Source organism: Acanthopagrus latus, chromosome 8 (assembly GCF_904848185.1).
Source record: "Acanthopagrus latus isolate v.2019 chromosome 8, fAcaLat1.1, whole genome shotgun sequence".
NCBI lineage: Eukaryota > Metazoa > Chordata > Actinopteri > Spariformes > Sparidae > Acanthopagrus > Acanthopagrus latus.
The window spans coordinates 17,514,388-17,538,849 of NC_051046.1; the positions used below are offsets into that span (position 1 = coordinate 17,514,388).

Sequence of the window (24,462 nt, forward strand, 5' to 3'; positions counted from 1 at the left end):
CTATCTTTCTGCTGCGTTCAGGAACAGCTCGGACAAATCCTTTTGATTACACCTTCAGGAGAAGTCTTTGAATTATATGATTATGATGTGAGCTTCAATAAGCTTCTCACAGAAATGGCAGGTAGAAATGTCCATCAGAGAGAGTATTTGAGTACATTTCAGAGCCTGCACTTTTTTACTTCTGCGAAAATAGAGAAGTTGAATCAGTGCTTCTACTTTTACCAGCCTTTTTTTTTCCACAAGTATCTGCACTTTTACTTGAGTAAAGAACGTATGTACTTTTGCCACCTCTACTGAATAGTCCAGATTTCGCAGAAGTGGAAAGAACCAACACACAAGTCTGCCTCAGTATCAAATGCTACTTCAAACGATTGCTGATTGATATTCCAGTTATAACAAATCCACAACAAGACAGTAACAGATCACCATCATTACTTTTTATTAAGATTTTTAAGTCCCCTTCCCTTAAATCAAGTGACAAATTACTTCCTGAAAATCACCATCTGTTACTTCAGAGACTGAAACAAAAGCGTAGAGTTCCTGCAAACTCACCAGGTCACACATCCATATCGGGCAACAGTCACTTGTGTGAAATGTCTGGTGCTTAACTTATGGCGCAGCTTTGGAACACGAGAGGGAAGCGTCGTTATGAAACCTGACTGGAGGTTGTTCGACTGGTTTCTCTCTTTTGCACCTTTTTTGCCCCAAATCTGCCTTTGGTGTCCTCTGTGGAGTGTTTCTTGACTTTTTTCCAAATCCTCTCTTCACATTTTCCTTAGAGTATAACAGGTAAAACTTACAAAACCAGGGAGCACATTTCACTTCAACCAAAGACAGTAAAAAATGAAAAAAAAAATGAAAAAAAGAGGAAGCCCAGTAGAAAACATCTGACTTCTTTGGTCTTGGAGAAACTGAGTGCAAATGCTGACAGATTTAAAAAAAAAAAAAAAAATGCAAAGAAAGCAAAAAAGGTTTGTTCGACATAAACAACACCACATGTAGACAGTGAAGAGTTAAAGGCTGCAGATGTGGACTGAACGGTACCAGTAACTGACACTCACATCTGAGTCACGCACAAACACACAGGGACCATTTGTTTACTGAGAAACCTGCCGCTCTGAATCAGCACTTCTGTGTTATCGGAGGACCATAATAAGGCCCTGACCTCAAATTCTGAAACTCACAAACACCAGGCGGAGACGTCACAGCAACTATTTTTCATTTTCACTTTTCATCCACACGCAAGCACAATGCTGGCAGATCAAACCCTCCGCCATCAAAACACAAGGGAAAGAGTCACAGCTGCCGAATGAACACCAGGAACCGCTCGAGGAGAAGCTCGCAAAGACGTTCCCTGCACGCCGTGAGGTAATGCTTATTACTGCAACGCAGACGTCACTCCACATAAACCTCGGAGGTTAACACGACGTTAAAGATAGCCTCGCAGACCGCAGGTTGCAATGAAGTTTCTCTCTTGTGAAACAGAATGAGTGACGTTACTGCCACAACTCGCTTTTAGTAACAAACACTCGAACAGTGAAGAATGGGAGCTGAATTCTCAGTCAGTCGAATCTTGTTCAGTGTGGAGAAATGACTTCATTAAATGTGAGAAAAAAAGTGTAAAACATGACACTGTACTGTGATCGCCACTGGAATAAGAGCAATAAGGTACGCCTATTACTATGCAAGGAATAGTTGAACATTTTGGGAAATATGCACATTTGCTTTACTGGCGAGAGTTAGATGAGAAGTTTGATATGACTCATGTCTGCAGGACAAATCTGGCTCTGGCTGCTTAGGTTAGCTTAGCATACAACAGAAAATAGCTAGTCTGGCTCCTTCACAAGCTAGAAAAAAAATAACCTTACAGCACCTTACACGTCTAATATAGTATGTTTAATCTATGCAAAAGGCTAAGTGTATCACCATGTCCTAACTGCATGCGACAACAAGAACAGTACAGAAACATCTAAATATTACGGTATAAAATGTATGTTCTGATTAAATACATTATAACGGAGGAAGATAGGCTATTCAGGAAGCACTCACATCTTTAACGTGAGTGTCGACGCCTCCAATTGGATCTCCAGCACACAGGTATGTGGTTGGTTAACTTATGTAAAAATTGCTGAATTTGCTTTACACAGACTTTAATACATAACATGTGGACGGCAAGCGTCTGACATCCTGTAAATTCAGATGCTTGCATGCAGTTGGAACACAGTCTAAGTATGACAAATATTAGTTTTACAAAATCAGAATCCAAAATACTTAACTGATCCCTACAGGGGAAAATTGCAAAAGTTACAGTGGGATCAATAAAGTTCTGACTCAGGGCGTTAAAGCCTGATTATTTCATGATATGGCAGCGTTACAGACCCAGTAGAATCGTGAATTGACTTTGTTTTCTCACCAGTTTAAACAAATTAAAAATAACATGTTTAATTAGAGAGCATTCAATGAGCCAGACTTTTTTTTTTTTTTTCAACCTTCACACAGAGGCGGGCTAGCTGTTTCTCCCTGTTACCAGGAGTTATGCTAAGCTAAGCTAAACCATCTGCTGGCTGTACCTTCACATTAAACAAACAAACATGAGATTGGAGATAATATTATCATCTAACTCGTGGCAATAAAGTGAAATGGACAGATTTTGACAAAATGTCAAACTATATCTGTAAATCATTATGTGCACAGTTAACTGATAATCTGTATGATATAACGCGGTTTTATTCATTAGATGTTTTTTTCTTAAATACTTTATATGAACCTCCAATTGAACTGCTATTGACCCAAACTACATCAAACACAAAACTGTGGTGAGTGGTAGAATTTGGTCTTGCGTCACCAAAAGTACTGAAATGCCACGCTGGAGTTTCGCCTCACTCGACCAGTTAATCCACTTCGACTACCCAGCTGCTACACATACCAGCTGACGAGATAAACCTGCTGCTACATGAGAGCGCTTCATTACTTTTTTGTCTTCCACAGGGGAAACGGGATTTGATCAGCCCAGTAGTCGACTCACTCCAACTCATTCACCCACACACACCAACACACTCTGACCCGATAGTGTATAAAAAAAAATTTAAAAAAATGTGCAAACTCGTTTCTAGATACAATTCATTCCAGAAAAACACCAGCCGTGCTACAGACAAACGGTCCATGTAAAAAATATGTTTCATTCCATCAGAATGCCTCAGATCCTTAAAGGCACTTGCTGCATGAAGAAAGTAGGTAAAATTACATCACTTAACAGAACTACTTGGTTTCAGTGAGTCTTCCACATGGTGCAAAGTTAAGACAGACTCTTTTTCTTTGTGCAAAGAGACACTAAAGAAACTGAAATGAAGTTTGAAGCAGTGAACACCTGAGCAAGATGAGCGCTCATCAAACAAGGCATTACGCAGTGACTTAAAATCCTAAAATGCTGCGTTAAACAGTATCTGGAATGTTTATCAGATGTTGGTTAAAAATAACAAAAAAACAAAACAGGGAATATTTGGGGTTTTTTCTCTCCATAGAAGCCACTTGAATCAGTCCCAGGAGGAGCCAAAGTGCATGATGATGGAGAGAAGGGGACAATTTCAAAAACAGAACCCGTTTCATGGCATGTTACACTAAAAGACAATCAACTATAGATCCACTATGAATTTTGAAACCTATAATCTTATTTTAATGTTACACCTTAAATTATGTAAATTAAACAATATGCTGTGACATTGCCTATGTGATGTGTATTTCAGAAAAAAAAGGTACAGTAGGTCTTTAGAAAGACAAAAAACGTGACTTTGAATCCATCTAAACGAAAGACTGACTGGATTAGCACGTCTCTCCAGTAACTTCCATGTCACTCATCAAAGACTTCTTCTTCCCCTCTGTGTTTTTTTGGCATCTTGAACAGGACAGCAGTTCCGCGTCTTTTACAGACAGTCGTACATGCGCAGGGTGCGCTCCAGTTGCTGGACAACACGTTGGTAAAAGGCTATCTGCTCCCTGAGGTAGGCCTGCATCATGTCTTTGAAGTCCACCTCTCGCCGCCGATGGAAGTGGCTCATCTCTGCCTGGAGGGCGAACCCCACCGTCCGGCAGCGTTTCCTAATGCCGTCGGCCTCATCCTGGTCCATCTTCCCTTCATCACTCATCCGCTGGCTCTCCTTCACCTTGGCAAAGGCACCTGGGTTGAGATCAAAAGTTACATAACTTTAAAAACAGGAGTCTGTTTAGAAGGCAAACAGAATGCTAGGGTCAGATAAAAGTTCATCCGAATGCCAAATAAACACATTGGTTCCCATTTACCTCTAATGGTGCATGGTAATGTAAGCGGTTTCAGTTTTACTCTGAGATGAATATCTCAAACAGACATATTTTATCGCTTACACATGAGGGTGTCTAGTCATGCAGATGGCTTTGGTTTCATTTCTAAGGTTTTGGGAGTTTCCACTCAGATTCCTGCTGCCCATCCTCACAACCTATATTCACATTTACACCATTATTATAGCAGCGACGCAAAAGGTCAAGCAGAGTAGAAAAAAGAGCAACAATTCTGCACAGGGACGAGGTCAGGGAGGGATTATTGCGTCATACAACTACAGGACTTTCATCCAGGAGACAGCTTTTAGTCTCCAATGTGAAAGAGAAAGTTAATTCAACTTACGCAGTTAAATTGCCTAACGTACATTATCCAGCTGAGGTTAGGTATGTAAAAACAGCAAATTGGTAACTTAAGAGTTATTTCATTACAAACCAAAATGTTTTTCTTAACCTAACCATGTAGCTTTCTTGTCTAAACCCAATGAGAGTTAGATGACAAAGGTTCGCTGTCACTGGTATGCTGCCAGGGTCCTGCTGTTTTGGGAGTCACTGGCAATTGGCCTATTCAGTTGGCCTGGGCGATATCAGAGGGATGATATTATTGTCGCTTGAACTGCCCTGGGGGAGCGCTGAGGTGAGAACACAAACAACACAAGCAATTTGCTTTTGCTTTCGAACAGAAAAAATGGCCAAATTGCCGAGCTGCCGTTCTTAGAAACCAAGTCCTCCATGTCGGTATGTTAAAGCACTACATCACTACATGTGATGCCACTACATCAGGACAATTAAGCTGTAGTGACCTCCCAGAAACATAATGCACTAGTTGTTCTGGCTAACCGACTGAACCCACTGTCAACCTTTTTCATATCACCAGTTTCTACCAAAATGGAGTAGCTAAGAAATCTGCCGAATGGAGTTTAACATTGATTCTTTCTGCTGATTGCTGTTTAAATCATTCAAACTGCCAACAACCACAAAAAAGTTTCCAAGTATCCCCATTGTTTTGGGTTGAACATGGAGAGACTGGGTAAATGCAACCAAAACTATGTGAATGGCCAAATTTCATTGGAGGTTAGTGTTTATATACATTTGGTGGGACTGATCTTTACATGTCACTATCAGCTAAATAGCCACTTTCTTTCAGGCAATGTATAAACTCAAAGAGTAAGTCAGAAGCCACTGAGGGGCTTGTAAAAATGTGTTTCTGATAAAACGATAAAAAACAAAACCCCAAAACAACAGAGAAGCTGCAATAAAAGTTAAATGTAGTCTTAAAAACAGTCTCAGATTTTCATTTCTCTTCGGGTGGGTCTGAGTGTTCCTGTACGTTGTGATATATGAATTAAACTGCTACAGTAACATGTCAGCTTTAGTAAGGACCAACATCGTAACTTTTCCTTCAGAAATTAACGACTGCAAAGCTCAACACTTTATAGGTAAAGCAGGGAGCACACCACACAATTACTTTTTGTTTCCCTGCATACCAAACGTCTAGTTTCAGATGATGCGGACAAGTTTCAACCACATTCTCCCAGACTGCCATGACGTCACTTTCCGAGTAAAGAACATGGCAGCCTGATGGCATGTCGCCACGCTGCATTTCCCAACAGATTAGTGGGTCTGTCTCGAGCTCAAGCTGAGCTCAAAACTGCGAAGACGATTGATCCTCAGACATTCATCACACAGATAAAGTTGCTTGCAGAACTAGTTTGGACAAGCTAGCACGTCGCTCTGTCTTTTATGTGTCCAATGACAGCGTACAGGTTTTATCCATTAACTCTATCTGTGAGTTCATGCCGCCCTGGATTTTGCATGGAATTCCTGGCAGAAGTCTGGGAAAGCATGAACAGCACTTCCAGTCTGTTCCAGCAAGGAGGCGTGTGGACTACAGTCTGTAGCACTGACCTACATTCATGTATTCTGTTTTCCACATGAGAGGAGAATGTGCATCACCAGATCTGTGGGACATAAAGGAACGCCACTCGTGGTCGCGTGTATGTGCGCGGAGCGGGGAGTAATGGGGGGGTTGAATCAACATTTTTTGGACCAGCAATAAAGCAAAAATCTCATCACAAAGACAGCTCTGATGTGCTCTTCCTCGCAGCAAAATCTTCTCCTAATTGATGCAATGTTATTCTATGACAACCGCAAAACACCAGCGACAGAAAGAAGATCCACTTTCAACATGCTTGACTCTTGCTAATGCAAAATCTCATCAGAATTAAGTGATATGTGCTCTACTTCGCAGCAAAATCTGCACTCTCACTTGACGCAAATCATTCTGTTAAAGATACACAATACAAGAAAGACCGTAGCAGAATAAAAGGCAATACTGTGTATGTATAGGTCTCTTTTTCCACAGTTAAAAGCTCTATGATACAAGGCCAGTGGTGTGGAAAGTCACCAGATTTGTTTATCTTGCCTAACCAGACTGGCTACCGCAAGTTTTATGGCTGTGGCCAAAGAAAGAGCTGAACTATTTCACATGTGACAGCTTCATGGGTCTGTGCTGCGTAGATATTAGTACTCTGTAGGGGATTAAGAAGGGCTGGGAGGAGAGGGTGAAAAGAAAAGAGAAGAAAAGAAAAAAGACAACACTGTACAGGGGAGGGGAAAATGTACATAAGGCTTTCCCACAGATTTTCTGAGGCGTTCCCACATACATTTCAGACTTTACAATCTGGTTGGCTATTCTGAACGAAAATTTCCCCTCGATTTAAATATAATTATTCCATTAGGTAAAACATTCGTATTTAAAGCTCAATCAATAACATATCTGAATCTAACTTTTCCTTTTTTAAATCCTGCGAAGATAATATCTTTTGAAAAACAAAATAATGGACCTTATTCCTAATCTGACAAATTGTTTTCATTTTACAGCTTTCCAATTTATCAGCAACTAAAGAGATGATGGACACTGAAAATCTGGAGGCACATTCGTCCATATATCAAGGTAACACAACATATGTGATGACTCATTACCTGATGTTAGTATTCAGCAACTTCCTGACTAACGTTACTGTTTAATTACATTATGTGTGTTTCATTTCCAAGTTTAGATAAATGTCTCCAATATGGTACTTATCTATTAATTAAGCCTTTTCCTAATCAGATCATATCAAAGCAGTATCATGTCCCTCTGGATTAAACTATCCATTGTCTCTGTGGTTGCTATTACATCAAACATTCAAAGAATCTCTACCTGTCGTTTACATGTTCCAGTTTTTAAATGAACTGGTATCTATCTATCTAAAATGGTCCAGAACGATTTCTAATTACATCTGTTTATTTCAGCACTTGCCCGTTCCTTGACCTCGTCATGCATAAGTGACAGAAAAATGGTGGGTGGATTAACCAATTAGAAACACGATTAATACATTCAAGTCAATTTAAGTTTTTTGCCAAAAGCGAGCAGGACATAATGACAGTGCTAGCTTGAGTTAGTTACAGGCAACAGCCTCGTGCACATATAATCTGCTGTTAAAACGTCCATTTTTATATAATAAAAGAGTAGGGTCTCTTCACAAGGCCTTTTTTTTTTTTTTTTTTGAGGGAAGAGAATCCAATGCTTTTGAAGACTTTTCCAGACGTGCAGTTACCCTGTCTTGCTTAATAAGTCATACAGTATGTGTGTGTGCAACAGGGAGAAAAGGAATGAGGACGGTCAAGATTAACTCTGACCTCAACCCCCTGGCTGACTGAACTCAAGCATCTGCTAAATTCCTCATTCCCACAGGCCTCCCTGGGCGCAGGGTCACTGCAGGATGAATTCAGGAAGTGCAGCACTTCTTCTCAATGTCTACATCGATCCGAGAACATGAAATCTGAGAACGGAAGTCCCTCTTTAAAGATTTGCACTTGTTTACAGCATGGGGTGCTTCTATTTATGTAAGACTGATGATGACATTTCCCTGTTCCCCATGACTGAGGTCCTTTTTTAGCAGAGCCAGCATTATTTTTCTGCACAGTCTGCGGATTCTTTCAAGATCCAAACGTTAGCGCACGGCATTTTTAAGACAAGTGTGTCTAATTTTAACTCATTCTCAGCTGAGGCCGACCACAGCTAATTAAATCAATCTCTCTGTTTATAGAAAGAGGCCCAAACTGAAGTGGAGCCTCTTGAGTTGACGCCAATTTGTGTACATCGGCTGTGCCCTGCAGTGAGTATATAACCAGTCAACATAACATAACATGGGCTGATAAGTGGTGCACGAACATCGACTGTTTGGAAAGAGATCTTACAGTAATGGGTGTCTGCAGGAAGCCATGTGCAGCCAGGACAGAATGTTGTCTAATAACATTTCTGCAAACCACTAATACGTTGAGACTTGTAATACATGTCAGATCATGTTCACATTATTTGTTTATGATCAGACTTTCATGAGGAGCGTTGACGGGGCTTTACAAAGAGATTTTCAGCCATGGTGAAAAATTATATTTTTGACTGGAATGACAAAGCTGGACATCTTCAGCCGTGGATGCAGTGACTAAACTGTTTTAGCTGCTGGTAAGCAGAACAGGTTTGCATGCTTAAGTGCTCAAAAATCATATTAATTTTCACATACTGTCCTGTGCAGCACTGTATTCCTCCCCTGTCTGAAACGCTCTGTTTTAGTGCCAGTTTAGGACCCCGCTACTGAATATCAAGTAGGCTCTGATTGGTCAGCTTGCAAACGTGTGACCCAGCATTGCTAACTACAGAAGAGCAGCTGCTCTAAGTCAGTTCTTAGGTGCCAAACTTGTTGCTGGTATTAATTATGCAAATGTGCGACTCTGTGATGTCACAGATTCTGGGACTACTGACGAGGCGTTTCAGGAGCAGTGTTCTCCATGGGAGAGCGGAGCTTCTGTTTGTAGACGAGAGTGAAAAAAGATGAAGAAGCATGACAGGTCTCCTTTAAGCCAAAACACGTTTTCTGAACCCTAATCAAGTGGTGTTTGTATGTATAACTTACCAGGGCATAACACAGTGTTGTCAGAAGATTAAAATCTAAAATTTAACATAAGAAACATAAAGTTGCAACAAAAACAAATGTAGGTTTCAACATATCTGTGGTTTGCAGAAACGTACATTGCCAGCATTTATTCCGATGACTGGGTTGATGTAGCATGACATTCGTCAGAGTTAGCTAGTTAGCTGAAAAAACAGTTTAAATCAGAACAGACAAAAACTGTTTATTTTCCTTACAATGTAATTAGCCTTTTAACTCCCTTTAGCAACAGCAATTACGTTCCTAAAACAAATTCATTGAGAAAATGGTATTTGGGATGAACTGAATGACCCCATCATTACAAAAGAGGACATGCTCCTCTAAAAGTTGTACTTTTCCTTCAGAGGTCAAGTGTGATACAATCTCCAATTATGAAACACATTGCTTCACAATCCTCTTGAGGTGTGTGATTTTGTGCCTGTGCGGGGCAGTGAGGAGAGAAACTATACTGGGCTAATATGTGAAAGCATAGCCCCCAGTATGTAATGACTTCACTGCTGCAATGCAAACCACAAAACACACAACACCCACGCTTTTCCTTTAAGACTTGGACTTTTTCTTTTGCAAAGAAAAAGGAAAAAGATACTTGGCAGCTTATGGGCCTGACGCTTTCCATTCCAAGATAATGGGCTATGGTTTGGTGAACAGAGGTAGTGAAACAGCCATTACTTAATATTAAATCACAATTAAGTTAGGACACTGTAAATATGAAAACCCTTAAACTGTTTTAATGTCCAAAAACAAGAACGTGTGGTGTAGTCTTCCTTTCCAAATCTGCTTAATCAGAATGACTCATCAGTGCACTATAAAATAAAATAATCTGGGTATTTGGTCCAAAGACTTCAAACACAGGAAGAACTAACGTGACTGAGTACGATTAGTGGATGTTATTCACATTGAAAGACAAGTAAACAGAAACATTTTTCAACCAGGGACAAATGAGGCCTGTCACCACAAAATACTGACTCTTACCAAAGGACTCTGCGTCTGTGTGTGTGTGTGTGTGTGTGTGTGTGTGTGTGTGTGTGTGTGTGTGTGTGTGTGTGTGTGTGTGTGTGTGTGTGTGTGTGTGTGTGTGTGGAGGGGTTGACGTCTGTGTCAAGCACCACAGTGAACTGATGAGACATTTGTTCTCTGTTGACCTTTCAAATCTAATAAAAACAACAAAAAAAGGAACAGGAAGTTGCACAAAATGTATTTAAGTCTATGTAAAAGAGAACTGTCAGGGTTAATCCTCAGCCAGGAGAGCTAGGAAGCTAAGTGTTAGCAGACGAGCCACAGAAGAGACAAACCACTTCAAGCTACATTATGTGGCTCTTCAATTTTAAAATAACAGCTTCAAAATCTAGTGTCTTAGTGTAACAATGAATACTACTAAGGTAAATAGTGTCTCTGTGTCACCTGCCCTGCCCCTCTGTCAATTGTTTATGCGTTATATAACTTCGGCTAGTGGGTCGAAACTGGATCATAGTTTATTGAGAGAATGTTTTCTGGTTTTCCCTCCAACGTCCTCTGTCGACTCTGCCTCAACTCTTCGTCATGTACGTAGTTTCCTGAGAGCAACTTGTAGCTGCTGCGTGCCCACTGTAAGCTACAAGTTAGTTCAACTGATATGTCGACCATGATAAGTTGAGTTATGGCTCAGAATAACTGTCTAGAGTGGTCAGACTTGCCTGAAAGGAGAATGCCATGACTGGTTTTACCTGTCAGTTAGCTTATTTGTTAGCTTGGTCTCTAATAAATTCACACTGTCAATGATAAAGATGTATCTTTTGAACTAACCATGCAAACTTACTGTATTGGAGACCAAGCTAGCAAGATGACAAAATAAGCCCAGCTGTCAGTTAAAATTAACCAGCAATTAGCTTGTTAGCTTCATCTAATAAGAAAATAAGTTCACAGGGTTAATTCAATATACATAGACACATTTAGCCTTAATCATTGAATCCTGTCTCATAACTATCTGTGATCAAATTTTTGGAGAATTTAACAATAGAGGAAGGCTGAATACTATACAGGCTAAACTAGAAATCACTGACTTTCCATTTACTCAAAGGTCAGCACTGTCAAGATGGCACATATTTGAAAAGTTCACCAAAGAGTTACATTTGGTCATATTTGCATCTGCACTGGCAGTGAGATTAGTTTTTTTGCAATGGTCTCATTCACAAAAAAAGGCTTTTACCAGAGAATCTTTCCACTTTAAATGCTGGCCCTTAGTCCATCATGACGAGACAGATCAAGATAAATGGCCTACTGATAGTAAGATCCTGATGGCAGAGAGGAGGAGGGAACAAGGAAAGGAGAGGAACAGCATGTGCTATGGAACTGAAAAGAGAAGAGAAGAGAAGAGAAGCGGAGACACAGCTTAAAGAATGCATGACAGGGTCAAAAGGACTCTGCCATATCTGCCAGTGTTTAAAGTGGATCTTAAAAGCCTCAAGGACACGCAAACATGAAAAAGCCCACTGCTGAGTAAGCTAACCGTAATAGTGTTTACAGCAGCATCAGATAAAACCCGACCTGGAGTTTATGTCCTGAGCTGGAATGTGCTGATTAAATATCCTTTGTCCATTTATTTTTATGGCAAGTTCTTACTCTGAAGAGGGGCAATGGCAGGCTGGAACAAATATTTCCCCATTGGCACAGAAAATTAGTTACCAGAAGCAGCCTCTGCATGCTCGGTTCGGTATGACGTTGCACACCTCCACTACTTTTTCTACCATGACCATAAGAAACACACTTGAAGCGTCAAACAGTTTCAAAGCTCAAGCCGAAGCTCTAAAGTCGAGCCATGCACAAATATGTTCAACAGATGATGTTCTTTTAATAAGAAGGAATCTGACATAAATTATTCTATACTTTTACAACACAGATGGTGTGATAAATCCACACATCTTGTCAGACATGCTCCTAAACAGATGTATTTGTTTATTAAGAGGGATACACTCAGCACCGATCGTGAAGGGAAGTACAATGAATCACCACTCGATAGCCCTGTGTTTATCTCACAACGTTCCTCTGCAAGGGGATTTAATTCATCCCCTTTTCAGCTCAGGTTTCCTGCTTTCTGTTAAAAAAAAGGGAGTTGTCAAAGTTGAATCAAATGTTGGAATGGATGTGGACTGAATTATTTGGGATTTCCAGCCACCATTTGGAACAAAATGTCTCGCTTTGTTATGAGTGTCGAGTGTTTCTAACTCAGCCAGCCCGACAAAAGTTCAGACACTGAAAGAAATCTGTCATGTCGTCACACATAATATAAAATAAACGACCAGCATGAACATTACTGTGACTCATAATTCCTTTGTATAGCTCACTAATATTACTTTATGCTTCGTGAGACAAGAGCTGTGATGTATTGAATCCCCTCCGGGTCCTGAGGCTTTCTGCTGTGTTTCTAACGGTGACATTAAAATTAATTTAGAACAGCCCCAGCTCTTTTGTTATGGAACAGATGTATCATTTTCTCCGTGTGTTTGCTCTGTAATTTTTGTCTAGCGAGAAGTGTTGCAATTGCTGGAGAGAGAACAGAAAAAAAAAATGCAAGATGTTCCTGCGATTAAAGACATTTGGCCGATCCGATTGTTAGTTGTCCTTGACGACACAATAAAGCCTATCCGAGCAAAGTGGATATCCGACCTCCACTGACACGTCCTTCCAAACGAAGGATTTTCCAGTGTCCCGACGCTGCTGATATCTTGCTTGCACAACAACATCATGACACAAGAAAAAGACCGGAGAATGCACAGTGAACAATGCTCTCCTCTGAGGGATGGCGTCTCCATGCCAACCACAAGCATAGTGTCAGCGTTGCCACAACTACAGTTACGTTGGCGGACACCCAGGACCTTTGACAGTTAAAGCTCCGTTCATCTTAAAGAGAGAAAGAAGATTATGTTTTAGTTTAGGGTTACATTAGCTGAGCCGGAGACGGACAGGGCCAGAAGAGCCATCAATCTGTGAGCTAACTGGTGAATGTGATGCCAAAGGAGATGATCAAAATGTGAACGAATACAGATGACAGTGACTTGGAGTTTCCATTTATTCAGGATAATGCAAGGCCCACAGCAGGAGATTCAACCTCCAGAACCACTTTTGTTATTAAAGGTTGACTGGAAGTGCAGCCTATCCCAGCTGGTACACCCTGCCGAGGCCGCCACAAAGCTAAAGCATAAAGGAAGACGAACACATTCCTATCTACAGGCATCTTCAGTTTTTCCAGTCAACCCAACCTGCATTTCTTTGAGCCAGAGAGATTGTGCAAACTCCAGACAGAAAGCTGCCAGCTGTCCCCGTCATCTCCAGCTGTGAGGCAATAATGCGACTAAGAAATCATGTCATTCTTAGCAGGCATTCATACTAAAAATAGCACTGCCTTTAAGCAGCACTAATTAATTTTTTGGCCACTTATTGGGCTGAAAAACTGACGACACATCGGTGGTAGCCAACTGTGTTAATGGACACATCTGTCCTCCTTTGGAGTTGTGTTTTAGATCTGTCGTGGTCGACTGCTTGAGAAAAATACCCGTCTCCTTAGCTGCTTAATGCTCCAGTACTCCGGTTATTATTTCATTATTCTCATTTTCATGTTCCTTTTTTATTATCATCCTACATGTTGTCTTTCCAGTATGTACAGTGGGACTCTTTTTTAAGAAAGAAAAGGAAACATTTACTGATTCCAGCAAAAATGTAATTATTTTCTATTTTCTTTACTCCTGTATGAAAATAAGATGAGTGTCTACTGAACATTGTTGGTGAGGAGGGCCCTATGGAGGGATGTTGTAACATAGGTCACAGGTCTTAGTGATGGTGCTAGGTTTTGCATTGTACAGCAAAACGTAAAAGGGGCCTCTTATATTTTGTCTTACTCAGGAATATTAAAAACATGATGAGGGGTCTTTTCATGGTAGGCTAACTCCTCTCTTACCTAAAGGCTTTTTCGGTCTAGTGCCACTTAGACATAACATCTGTGGTTCTTTGCGAGGAGGAGGGAGGCGACGGTGGTAAAGACCAAGTTCTTGGAGACGTCTGTAATCTCCTTCAGTGTGAAACAACAGTGCACTGGGCCAACACAGACAGGAATGCAGAGGCGTGAGGACAGACAGTGTGTGCAGAGACGAGGCTCTAGCCTTTGTCAAGATTTATGAGAAGGCAAACAGGAGAGCGAAAACATTTGCTCTCCATAGTCGCCGCAGTCAGCTGATGGGACTGTAGCCAGCAAAATAACATACAATCGAAAAGGTGCCCTTACTGGGCCACTGCACGCTCCTGAAACCCAAGCCATGCTTTCACAGATTGAGGTTAATCTACCGGCTGACAGTGTGATATTTCCTTGTGGGTTGTAACCAGTGAAAGGAATGTTAATCTGTAACATGTTTGTCAACTAAAACAAACACGCCATGAGCTCCTGGTCAGCACTGGGAAAAATGAAACAACAGAGAACTGTTCGGACAAAACACACAAAGACGTTCATGTGTGCAATAGGCACAATACCAAACTTGATGCGAGACGACCTTTCTTTATCAGCGGGCATTTGGCTCACACGTTCCCTCGGAGCTGGCAACTAAATGTCTTTTCCTTCAAACTGATAAAGTCTGCATGTGTTTTTTTAGTGTGTTGCCATATGGAGGACAACTAACCCTCTTGTCCACATTAAAAGCCTGGCGTGCTGGAGACGTCCCAGGGGAGCAAGCTCATTCTCAAACTGAATAATACTTTGCTCTGGATCACAGAGAGTTTTATCCCACAATAAGTAATAACTGAGGGGGAAAAGACAATCCTGTTTAAAGTTATCGAGATATCAAAAAAAGAGGCAACATAATAGGAAATAGCACAAGTCTGGTTCTTTTAATTCCGAAGAAACTCACTGCAGATTCCCACAGCTCATTAGTCATGACTTTTACTTTGGTTTGAGGTCATTTATAATCTTGTACTTCAAGCATTTATTCCACTGTGGCCCTCTCTGGCCAACCCACAACTTCAAGTTCAATTTAAGTGTTTTGGTTTGTCCACAAATATTCAACAGAAATTGTTCCTGTACTTTCCACAACATGTCACTCTGCGGAAACAGGTGGTGCAGAGCCAGAGTTCATTCAGAGCCAACGCCTCAGATATCATCTTACACAACATGTGATCAGATCAGATTGGACAGATACCCACACAGCGGTGCAGGTCAGTTTCACTCCATTGTGCACCCTTTTGTGTTAATTCAAAGCTTCAACAGGTGGTTGTATCTCAGATCAGTCATTGTCAGCTACAAAATCTACAGAACATGATATCAGCCTCACTCACACGAATACCTGTTGCAATAGGGTCCATCCCATTTTCAAGTTTTACGACTCAACCCCCATACGTCATCGATAGTGTTCACCAAAACAGACACAACCAGACATTTACAATATGCCATCTGCAGCTCATCTGCTGGAAATGGAAAAGAATGAATGCTCACAGTTCCTCCTTAATTTCACACTTTCCGTCACATCATCAACTAAAAAAGATCACTGCTTCAATAACTAGCCGCTAATGGTGCTTTATAGTCTAACTAAGCAAACCGTGCTCCTACCCTGCCAGTGTGCACTGATGTTAGAGGAGCGATACCAAGTGCAACATCTTTACAAACCTGTTTGTTAAAAGGCCTTAGACTGAACCAGTAACACCAAATTTCCAAAGACTCAGCTGCTCCCAAGAGGAAAATAATAAGAACCCATGGATGAGAATGTTGCAGCACTCCAGTCCATCAGGGCAACTGCAACATGTTGTGTTTTCACTTCTCACTCACCATTTAACTTAACTTGTCTTCTTTTAAAGTTTAACATCAAAATCATTAATAGAGTAAGACTTCAACTGCTTAGAAATTGAGAAAAGATGGCAACAGTGGTTGAAACTTGTACACCAGACCTGCAAAACCAGAAACCTACCCAACCCTGTAGTTAGCTAGCTAGCTAGTTATCTAGCAAGACACCAGTGAACTCATAGTGAGCATTTGTTTCATGCTTGCTATAAAGAAATGGACCAAAATACACTGAGATGACAGAGAAATGTAATAACCCTTTGTTTGGAGTGACATGTAACCCCAACACTTCACTTTACCCTACAGTAATTATGAACACAGTAGTACATAGTAGTATAATTAATATCAAATTAATACCAGACCGGTATTGCTCACTTTATGATCATGTACAATAATTCAAAATAAGTGCTACCCATTCAACAGTGCAATGAATTTCAGAGACCAGGATCACCAACAAACAACTAATTGTAGTAGACGGTGCGGTTGCATCCAGCAGCGCTCACATCTGCGTTTTACACAAAAGCCACAGAGCCCCTTTATTCTATAGATGCAATGTGATTAACCCTTCAGATCAGGATTTGTATTCAGATGAGATCAAGGTCTAATGATGGGATTAGTTTGGCAGAGGTTCAAAGTACAGCAGTTAAAGCACCAAGCTGTTGGACCAACTATAGATTTACTTACTCTAATGTATAAACTAGGACAGCTGCTTCCCAGACATTTCTGATCTAGGTGTCTTTCGAAGGATACAAGGGGGAAAGAAGATCAAAAGAAAAAGACAGATGTGAAGAGCAGAACGAAACAGAGGTAAAGCATTTGAGACAGGCTGACTCTCTGATTGAGCAACAACAGAGACAAACAGGGAAGAGGCTTAGAGATCTGTTGACTAAAACACAGAACAGGGCAGAGAAAATGGGAGAAAGAAATGTAGGGAGCACACCCTGACAGCTTTCTGACATAACCCACAACCCTTCTCCTCCCTCGATCCATTTTATCAAGGCCACATGCAGTTGCTGCCCAACACCACATCTCAAAGACAGTTAACATTCCTGCAGTTCACATGCTCACCAGGATCACAGTTATGAAAAAAGGATCTCAGTGAAGGGCAAAGTCAGGCAGGAAACGAAGCAATGAACAGATGAAGAGGAGGAGGACTGCACCGGAAAGGGTCGACCTCAGTTCTGTGTGTTCTGAGTGTTGCCACAGCTGTATCTGGTTCAGCAGAACACAAGTCACATCAAGGGGCGTTATCTGGACCGGCAGGGAAGACTCAGCAGAGGGAAGAAGGTCTCTGCCTGAACAAAAACACTGCTGCCCAACCTCCTCCTGTACAGTGTTTGTTGTCTTTTGGCAATGAAATTCTACTGCTATTAAGTGGGGTTTGGTTACAGTTACCAAAATTATCTTGACACCTGAGGGTATGTTTTTGCTGTACAGCTGTCCAGAATATTTTGTAACCCTGTATTGATCTTATGTTATGGATGTCCTTGAAGTTCCTCAAGTAATCTGCCACTAATAGATATGTGCTACTGCTATGGGAGTACAACAATCTGTTAAGTTGCGCATGGGTGTACGGGACTCGGCTAGGAAGTAGCAGTTTCCCAAATTCTAAGACATTGTGTAGTAAAGGATCGGTGCTTACAATATTGTTCTGGCTGATAACTGATCCAAATTTCAAACAGGATCAGAGGTGTTTTAGAAAGGGGTACCAGAATTAAAACAAACCCATATACAACATGCTAATAAGTGAGCTTCAGAGCTTTTGTGAGGAGCCAGGCTCGCTGTTTCCCCTTGCTCCCAGTCTTTGTGCTAAGATAAGCTAACAGTCTCCTGGCTCCGGGTTCACATATTTACCGTACAAACATGAAAGTGGTCTCAATCTCCTCATCTATTTCATCTAAGGAAGCGAATAAAATGTACTACCCAAAATGCTGAACAGAAGAAAAACACGATCAAACACAATTAGCTTTACAAAAACTGTGCCTGAATAAAATAATCTAAAATTTGCAACAAAAGAAAAATCTAAATGAGGAACAATTATACCACAATTTTCAGTCCTTTTTAATTTAGACACTTTTGGGTCAGAACTAAACACAAAAGTTGGCCTCAGATACTAACTTTTAAGCAAAACAAAGAATTTGATAGATAGTCCTAACTGTTGGCAAAAATATGAAAAGGCCAAAATAGAGAACAGCTGCAAAGATATGAAATATAAAATATGCGGAGAAACACACTGCATAGTCACAAGTATTTTGACTGCATTTGCCAAAAGATAGCCATGGTTATTCATTTCAAGGTCAGTTGGAATATCCTCAGATATATTATATCATCACTCTGAACATATTACATCATTTGGGCTGCACACGTTTGGCCCCTGCAAATATACTCCAATCTACTCTACTCTGCTTGACAATAATTCTTCTAAAAAAACAAATATTTCATCATCGTGAGAGGATAATACATTTTGTTGTTTTGCCAAGTATATCTGCATAAAACATTGAAATACCTGTATACCGTCTTTATTTTCATTTCCTCTAGTTGTGATAACGTAATGAACACTGTGGCTCGAAGTGACATTGACAAGATCACAGTGAAACATAAAGGCAAGGGCCAGTTCACTTTTTTCGGGTGATCCAGCCACTTAAAAATCACATTTCACAGCAATATATCTTAAAACTTTGGCATGACCTGACACCACCAAGGTTTAATACTGATATTTATTTTTGTTATTTGGGTGGACTGACCCTTTAATATCGTTCGGATGGCTTTGTTTTTCTCATTCATTCCTGGGTGGAGTGACTACACGTAACTAGCTGAATTGTATCACAAATGACCTCTGTGATAATGATCACCAGCTGTTTGAAGGAGATGATAACTTTCTCCTTCGGCCTGAACTAACTCCGGTCTACTGATACAGAATTTGTTTGATAGTCAACACAGCACGCTGATATGACAGAGCTCTGACTGTCCCTTAAAAGAAAAAAACATCTAACTAGGTTGGAGCAGAACTAATATTTCACCTGGAGGTTTATGAAAATGAGCCATTGCAAACACAACTGTGAAAGAGTATTCAAATCGGGAATGTTACCATTACAGGACAATGGTGTGCTTCATGATTTCAGGCCAATGAGGTTACTGATTAAACACCATTATGCTAATAACATGAGAGCAAATGAAGCCATTGACTGCAGCGGTGGATCAGGATCTTTCAACAAACAAGTAGTGAATCTCCTTCATTAGCTGCTGTGAGTACTGATTACTGCAAACAAGCTGAACCACTTATTACCACACTGTCTCCCTAGAGAAACTGACTGACTCAGATATTTATGTGTGATAGGTACGATGAGTAAAATACATATCCAAAAAGAAGCAGTTAGGGACAGACCGATAATTTGAGCATTTTTCAGACTACCAGACTACCAATGACTACTGATTTATTACTGTACTGTACTACCATCATCCAATTCCCTATCAAACTAAAGAATTGTGGAAGGAAAAAAAAAAAAAAAGAGGAGCTACTTTGGAGTCATCTGTAGTCACCAATCTATGTTCTCACTCAATGGCCCGCCCACAAAACAATTTGATTGGTTACACATCACAAGCAATAGCCTACCAACACTAAATGATCTAGTTATCATAGTTATCATAGTGGACTGCAAGTATAAAGTAGCAGAAAATGAACCTACATTACAAGATGTCAAAAGGAACCACCAAATCAAAAGACCGCAGGAATGACTGGTGACACTCAAAAGGGGATTCCAAGAGTTACTACCTTACTCACTGTTTACTAAAAGCTGGGCTGTGAGAGGATGGCCAAGGTCATAAAACATATAACTCATTCTGACTGCCAGGCCCAGCCCAACTCAGGTGTCCTCGTCACATGATGGCTGTTGGTTGTAATATCACACCACAAGAAAGCTGTTACCTATTTGTCTCATCAAACTTTGAACAGAGCCAAGAGGGATCTTAGGTGAACCAAGACACAAACACCTATTTTAAACACAATGTTGATGTCACTACTCAGGTAAATAGCTGGAATACTTTCTGACTCTGGTGACAGTTATTGCAGACACACTTGATGTAACCTAACATCAATAGTACTAAGGGCTTTTATTGATGTGACATCTAAGCTCTTTCAGGCATACACAGTTTGGACTGTATATCGCCAGGAGACACTGCTGGTATGACTTTCCATTGGCGTATGGGTTCTGTAAATGTCCAAACAGTTTGTAATTTAATTTTGTATGATCTGCATTAAAAACGTGCAACATATAAGAATTGGCCACCTGTTGAGTTCATACTCAAAACATGTAGCCACAGTTAGCTTAATTTAGTATGCTAACTTCAGCAGATATAGACAGATATAACACAGTGCATTGACGTCACATTCTGTTGATAATTTTAGTTGCTATTTCAATGTTTTCAACTTAAAATGTAACACAGTGCACCTTTATTACAGTACCACTGTAATGTTTTTGGTTTGCTTGCTTTACATAATACCTAACAATATTCAATTTACTGTTATCAAACGAAGAAAAGCTGTGAGTCTTGACATTTAAAAAGTTAAAACAGGAGAGTGGCAGACCTTTTTGCTTAAAAAATATCTGAATAATCTAATCAGTATGTACGATACATGTCTACCAAGTGATGAATATATTATTAATACAATACCCCACCACCTTCTCTTCAAATATCTGTCTGCTCAGGTTGTCAAAGTCCATCATTGTTATGACAGTGTTTGTTTAAGTGGGAGAACGTAGCAGTACGTGGGTGTGTGCATCTGCAGGCAAACACTCTGACCTCATATTCATCCCAGACTGACACATTAAAACAAAACTGTGTTTCACTCTGGGGTTCATATGGTGTTTCAGTGTGTGTGTGTGTGTGTGTGTGTGTGTGTGTGTGTGTGTGTCTGTGATGAGGGGAGGGGAGATGCTGGAGGCGCAACCTGACCTAATCCGTCAGCCAGAACTAAATAAATAGCACAGACAGAGAAACAAAACGTGATCACAGGGCGTCAGTTTAGTTTGTTACCATTAGCAGACACTTTGTGTATTATTCTGCACTGTTACTGATGCTCTGGCAACACTTTCCCAGCCTAGCTGCTGCTGGCGCCCGGAGTTCCACTTGTTACAAAGTTATAATTCATGGTTGTGTATTTAGGTTCAATAATAATCAGCTAGAGGACACCTGCTCGACTTCACAAGCTTTTAGAAGCGAGTCCACCGGCTTATTACAGAAATTTCTTAGGACGATTTTGATTTTAAAACCAAAGCTGCAAGTACTCGGTGATAATCTATAAACTCCTTCTTGCATCGTGGTGGTTAGACAGGTTTTAATGAGGAAGGGAAGACACCAGGGATTTTTCCCTTCAGGGGCAGGTTACTGAAATCAGTGTATTAGTCTATTATGAACAAGTGGTAGGTGGGTCAAAAATATTCAAAAATGTGGAAAATAATATATTGTATATCTAAGCTCAGGTAATGATAACTGACCGCTGCTTGTAGTGGTCTAATATGTCAACTGGAATGTATTTCTTAAATATTTTGGAATCAGTCGAAATTGGAACATAGGAAGCTGTGTTTGAACACTGAGTTAAAACATGAGTGAAGCTGCAGGAAAAAAAAATCAGATGGGAGGCTGTGGATACATCCAAACATCTGTGTTGATTTTGGGCGCAACCATTATTAATATTCTTTACTAGTAATTTCATTTCAATAGTGTTTGCATGTGTGAGAAAATAAAATAAATCTCTCAAATGTTTAAACGACTTATTGATGATTTTACCTTTCTGTAGATGAATGATGTCGGGGAAGTTGGCGAGCAGGCCTTGGTAGAGCGACAGCTTGTCCAGCATAAGGAAGAGGTCATACTTAGGTTGCTCTGCGAACATCTCTCCAATGTTCTCGTAGGTACGGCCTGTATGGGAGATGGCATTGTTGAAGGTCTCTGAGCTGTGAGGAGGGTCCAGCATGAACGCCTGGCTGATGGACTGGAAGGCATTTCCCAGTCGCTGGAACTCCTTCCTGAACCCACCCAGGTGCTTACGCACCAGCTCCGAGGCAACATGTGTGAGCTGCATCACACTGTCATCCATCTTTTTCGCAAAGGCCTTGAAGGTGTCGATCCGTTCCTCTACATCCTGAAGGTCCTGGTGTTCGTTAGGGATTTGGAGGGTCAGCATGAAATGGGCACCCACCATCTCGTCTTTCTCCGCCCGCCTCTTGCCCAGCTTCCACTGCTTGTCGTCAGCACACATCAGGAAGTGCTCAAAGCCTTCATACTGGGAGAGGACCGGGTGACTGGTCATGTGGTTCATCCACAGGATCAGTCGCCTTTTGCGCTTCTCGATGAAGTCTTCCTCAAATCGCCCCGTGGCCTGCTTCTCAGGCAGGTGAGGCACGGAGATCACAGTGAACTTGTGCAGCAAACGGTTGTACAACCAGTCAAAGTGTTTGTAGCGCCGGTAGACAGGATGCCCTGTGTGGCTCGGCGTGACCCGGTACGAAATATATGTCTTGATGCCTTTGAACTTTGTCTGTTTTGTTGGGTCTTCAATGGAGCAGGAGAAAGGCCGAGGACTCTCCTGCCACCCCGGCCCCAAGGGACCCATGTCGATGGTGTACGACTCAGCTATCTTCGCCATCATGGGCACATCACCCAACACAAACGCTTCGACCCCTGAGCGGACAAAGCTGGAAAATCTGTTCAAGTTCCTTCCCACCATACTGCCTTTCCTCGAGCTGGAAATGCTGTCCTGTCTCTCCATGTGTGGTTTGGACCGGTAGTGCACATTGGGGTTGTTGGACAGGGGGCTCTGATGGGCATGCCCGTTGGCCCCAGGGCTCCTAGAGTGGTCTCCATCATCCACCACTGTCGACCTGTCATCCCAGTCGTCCCAGTCATCGTCGTCGTCATCATAGTAACTCTGCTGCGAATGCAGTGTGGTGTTTGGGGTCGAGGGGAAATAGGAGGAGTCGTTTCCTAAAGATCCCGCCGGGCTGATGGAGCAGTCGGTCACGTTAGAGTTGGAGCGGGTGCGAATAATTTCCACATAGGAGGCGGGGAAGAGACCCCTCTCCCCTCGGCTGTTCTCGCCCCGAAACCAACCGTCCACCGAGTTCTCGTCAAAGATAACCAGTTCCTCGTTCTCCTGGATACTGATCTCCTCTTTGTTTTCACTCTGAAAAGTGTAGAGCGCTTTGGCTTTCACCGACATCTTGATACTCCAGTGGGTTCCTAAGGCAACAACTTCTACATGCACATAGCGCCTAGATGACACCGATGCTACCGTGCTGCTGCATGCTGTGCTGGAATCATCTGACACTAGCTCACTGTAATATTTAAACTCATCTCCAATTACATGGCAGCTGTAGGCTCGGTTGTGTGACAGCACGGGATGTAAATTAATGATATGACAGCAAGTAAACACGGGAGAGGTGAACAGTTAATGTAACTGTGACTTCTACCGGCCACAAAAATTAAAATGTTCCTCCTGTGACCACTAGCATCCTCAGCCCATGGAGGCTCTCACTCTATTGTCTTATTATCCACACTGGCTGAAAGTCTAGAAAATAACTTCAGGCTTTAAAAGCTCTATAACACACAGACTCTCTCATAACAAACCCTCTGCCTCTTTTCACATCACAAACACAACAGGTTCCCAACCAAAAAAAACAAAACAAAAACAAAACAGTGGTGGCGTTCACCAGAGAGCTCCCCCAAAAGCACAGACGGTGGTTTTAATCCTCAGAGACTGGACCGCGACCTCGCGTTGTTCACTTCTGGGACACTTGGTTCTCATTGCAGAACCTCAACACGGTCCTCGTTGAAAAACGCCTCCAAGACAAAGTGCCATGGCGTGAGGAGGAACGGAGGGATGAGCACTGGTATCCCTGTGCGGTTCGAGCCCGGTTCGCATTCCCTCAGGCTGAAACTTGCGGCGTTCTCCTTGTAAACAGGTTCCTGCGCATCTCCACTCGATCCTTTAAAGAAAACAAAGGAGCACAACGAGCAACCGAAAAAACATACAAATAAAAGTTTCCTCCTAGTGAGCATCAGCTCGCATCACGGCTCGGTGTTGTTTCTTTGGGTTTGTTCCTGTGCGCGCTGCAACAAAGTAACTCTTTCCATGACGTGAGGCTCGGACAATTGAAGGCAACATCGCCTCTTTTTTTTTTTTTTTTTTTCTTTTTTCATCCTCGCCTTTATGCTCTGTGCAAGAGGAGAAGCTCAACACCGCCCCCTGCAGGACAATCCGAATACTGCCTGCAACACAGATAACAACATCAAGGGTCCAATTTATGTAATCGGGATTTAGATGAAGATGATGTCATGGCACTTTGTACTAGTCCAGTAGAATACAGA

The 24,462-nt window shown here is 41.5% G+C and overlaps 1 protein-coding gene across 1 annotated transcript; it reads right to left on the reverse strand.

Moving 5' to 3' along the window:
• Positions 1-417: 417 nt before the first annotated feature.
• On the reverse strand, positions 418-24,273 carry snx33 (sorting nexin 33). The gene is made up of 2 exons (XM_037107762.1): positions 21,883-24,273; positions 418-4,174 (listed from the first exon to the last, which is right to left on the reverse strand). Exons 1-2 carry the CDS (start codon positions 23,312-23,314, stop codon positions 3,921-3,923), a joined length of 1,686 nt encoding a protein of 561 aa, XP_036963657.1. The 5' UTR covers positions 23,315-24,273; the 3' UTR covers positions 418-3,920.
• Between the last annotated feature and the right edge of the window lie 189 nt (positions 24,274-24,462).

Bases quoted from the DNA above. Each gene is read 5' to 3' on its own strand.
- snx33 (XM_037107762.1), bottom strand. From the start codon at position 23,314: ATGTCGGTGAAAGCCAAAGCGCTCTACACTTTTCAGAGTGAAAACAAA. The intron at 4,175-21,882 runs GTAAAATCATCA...ATCTCAACCCAG, and splicing joins CATCATTCATCTACAGAAAG to GTGCCTTTGCCAAGGTGAAG.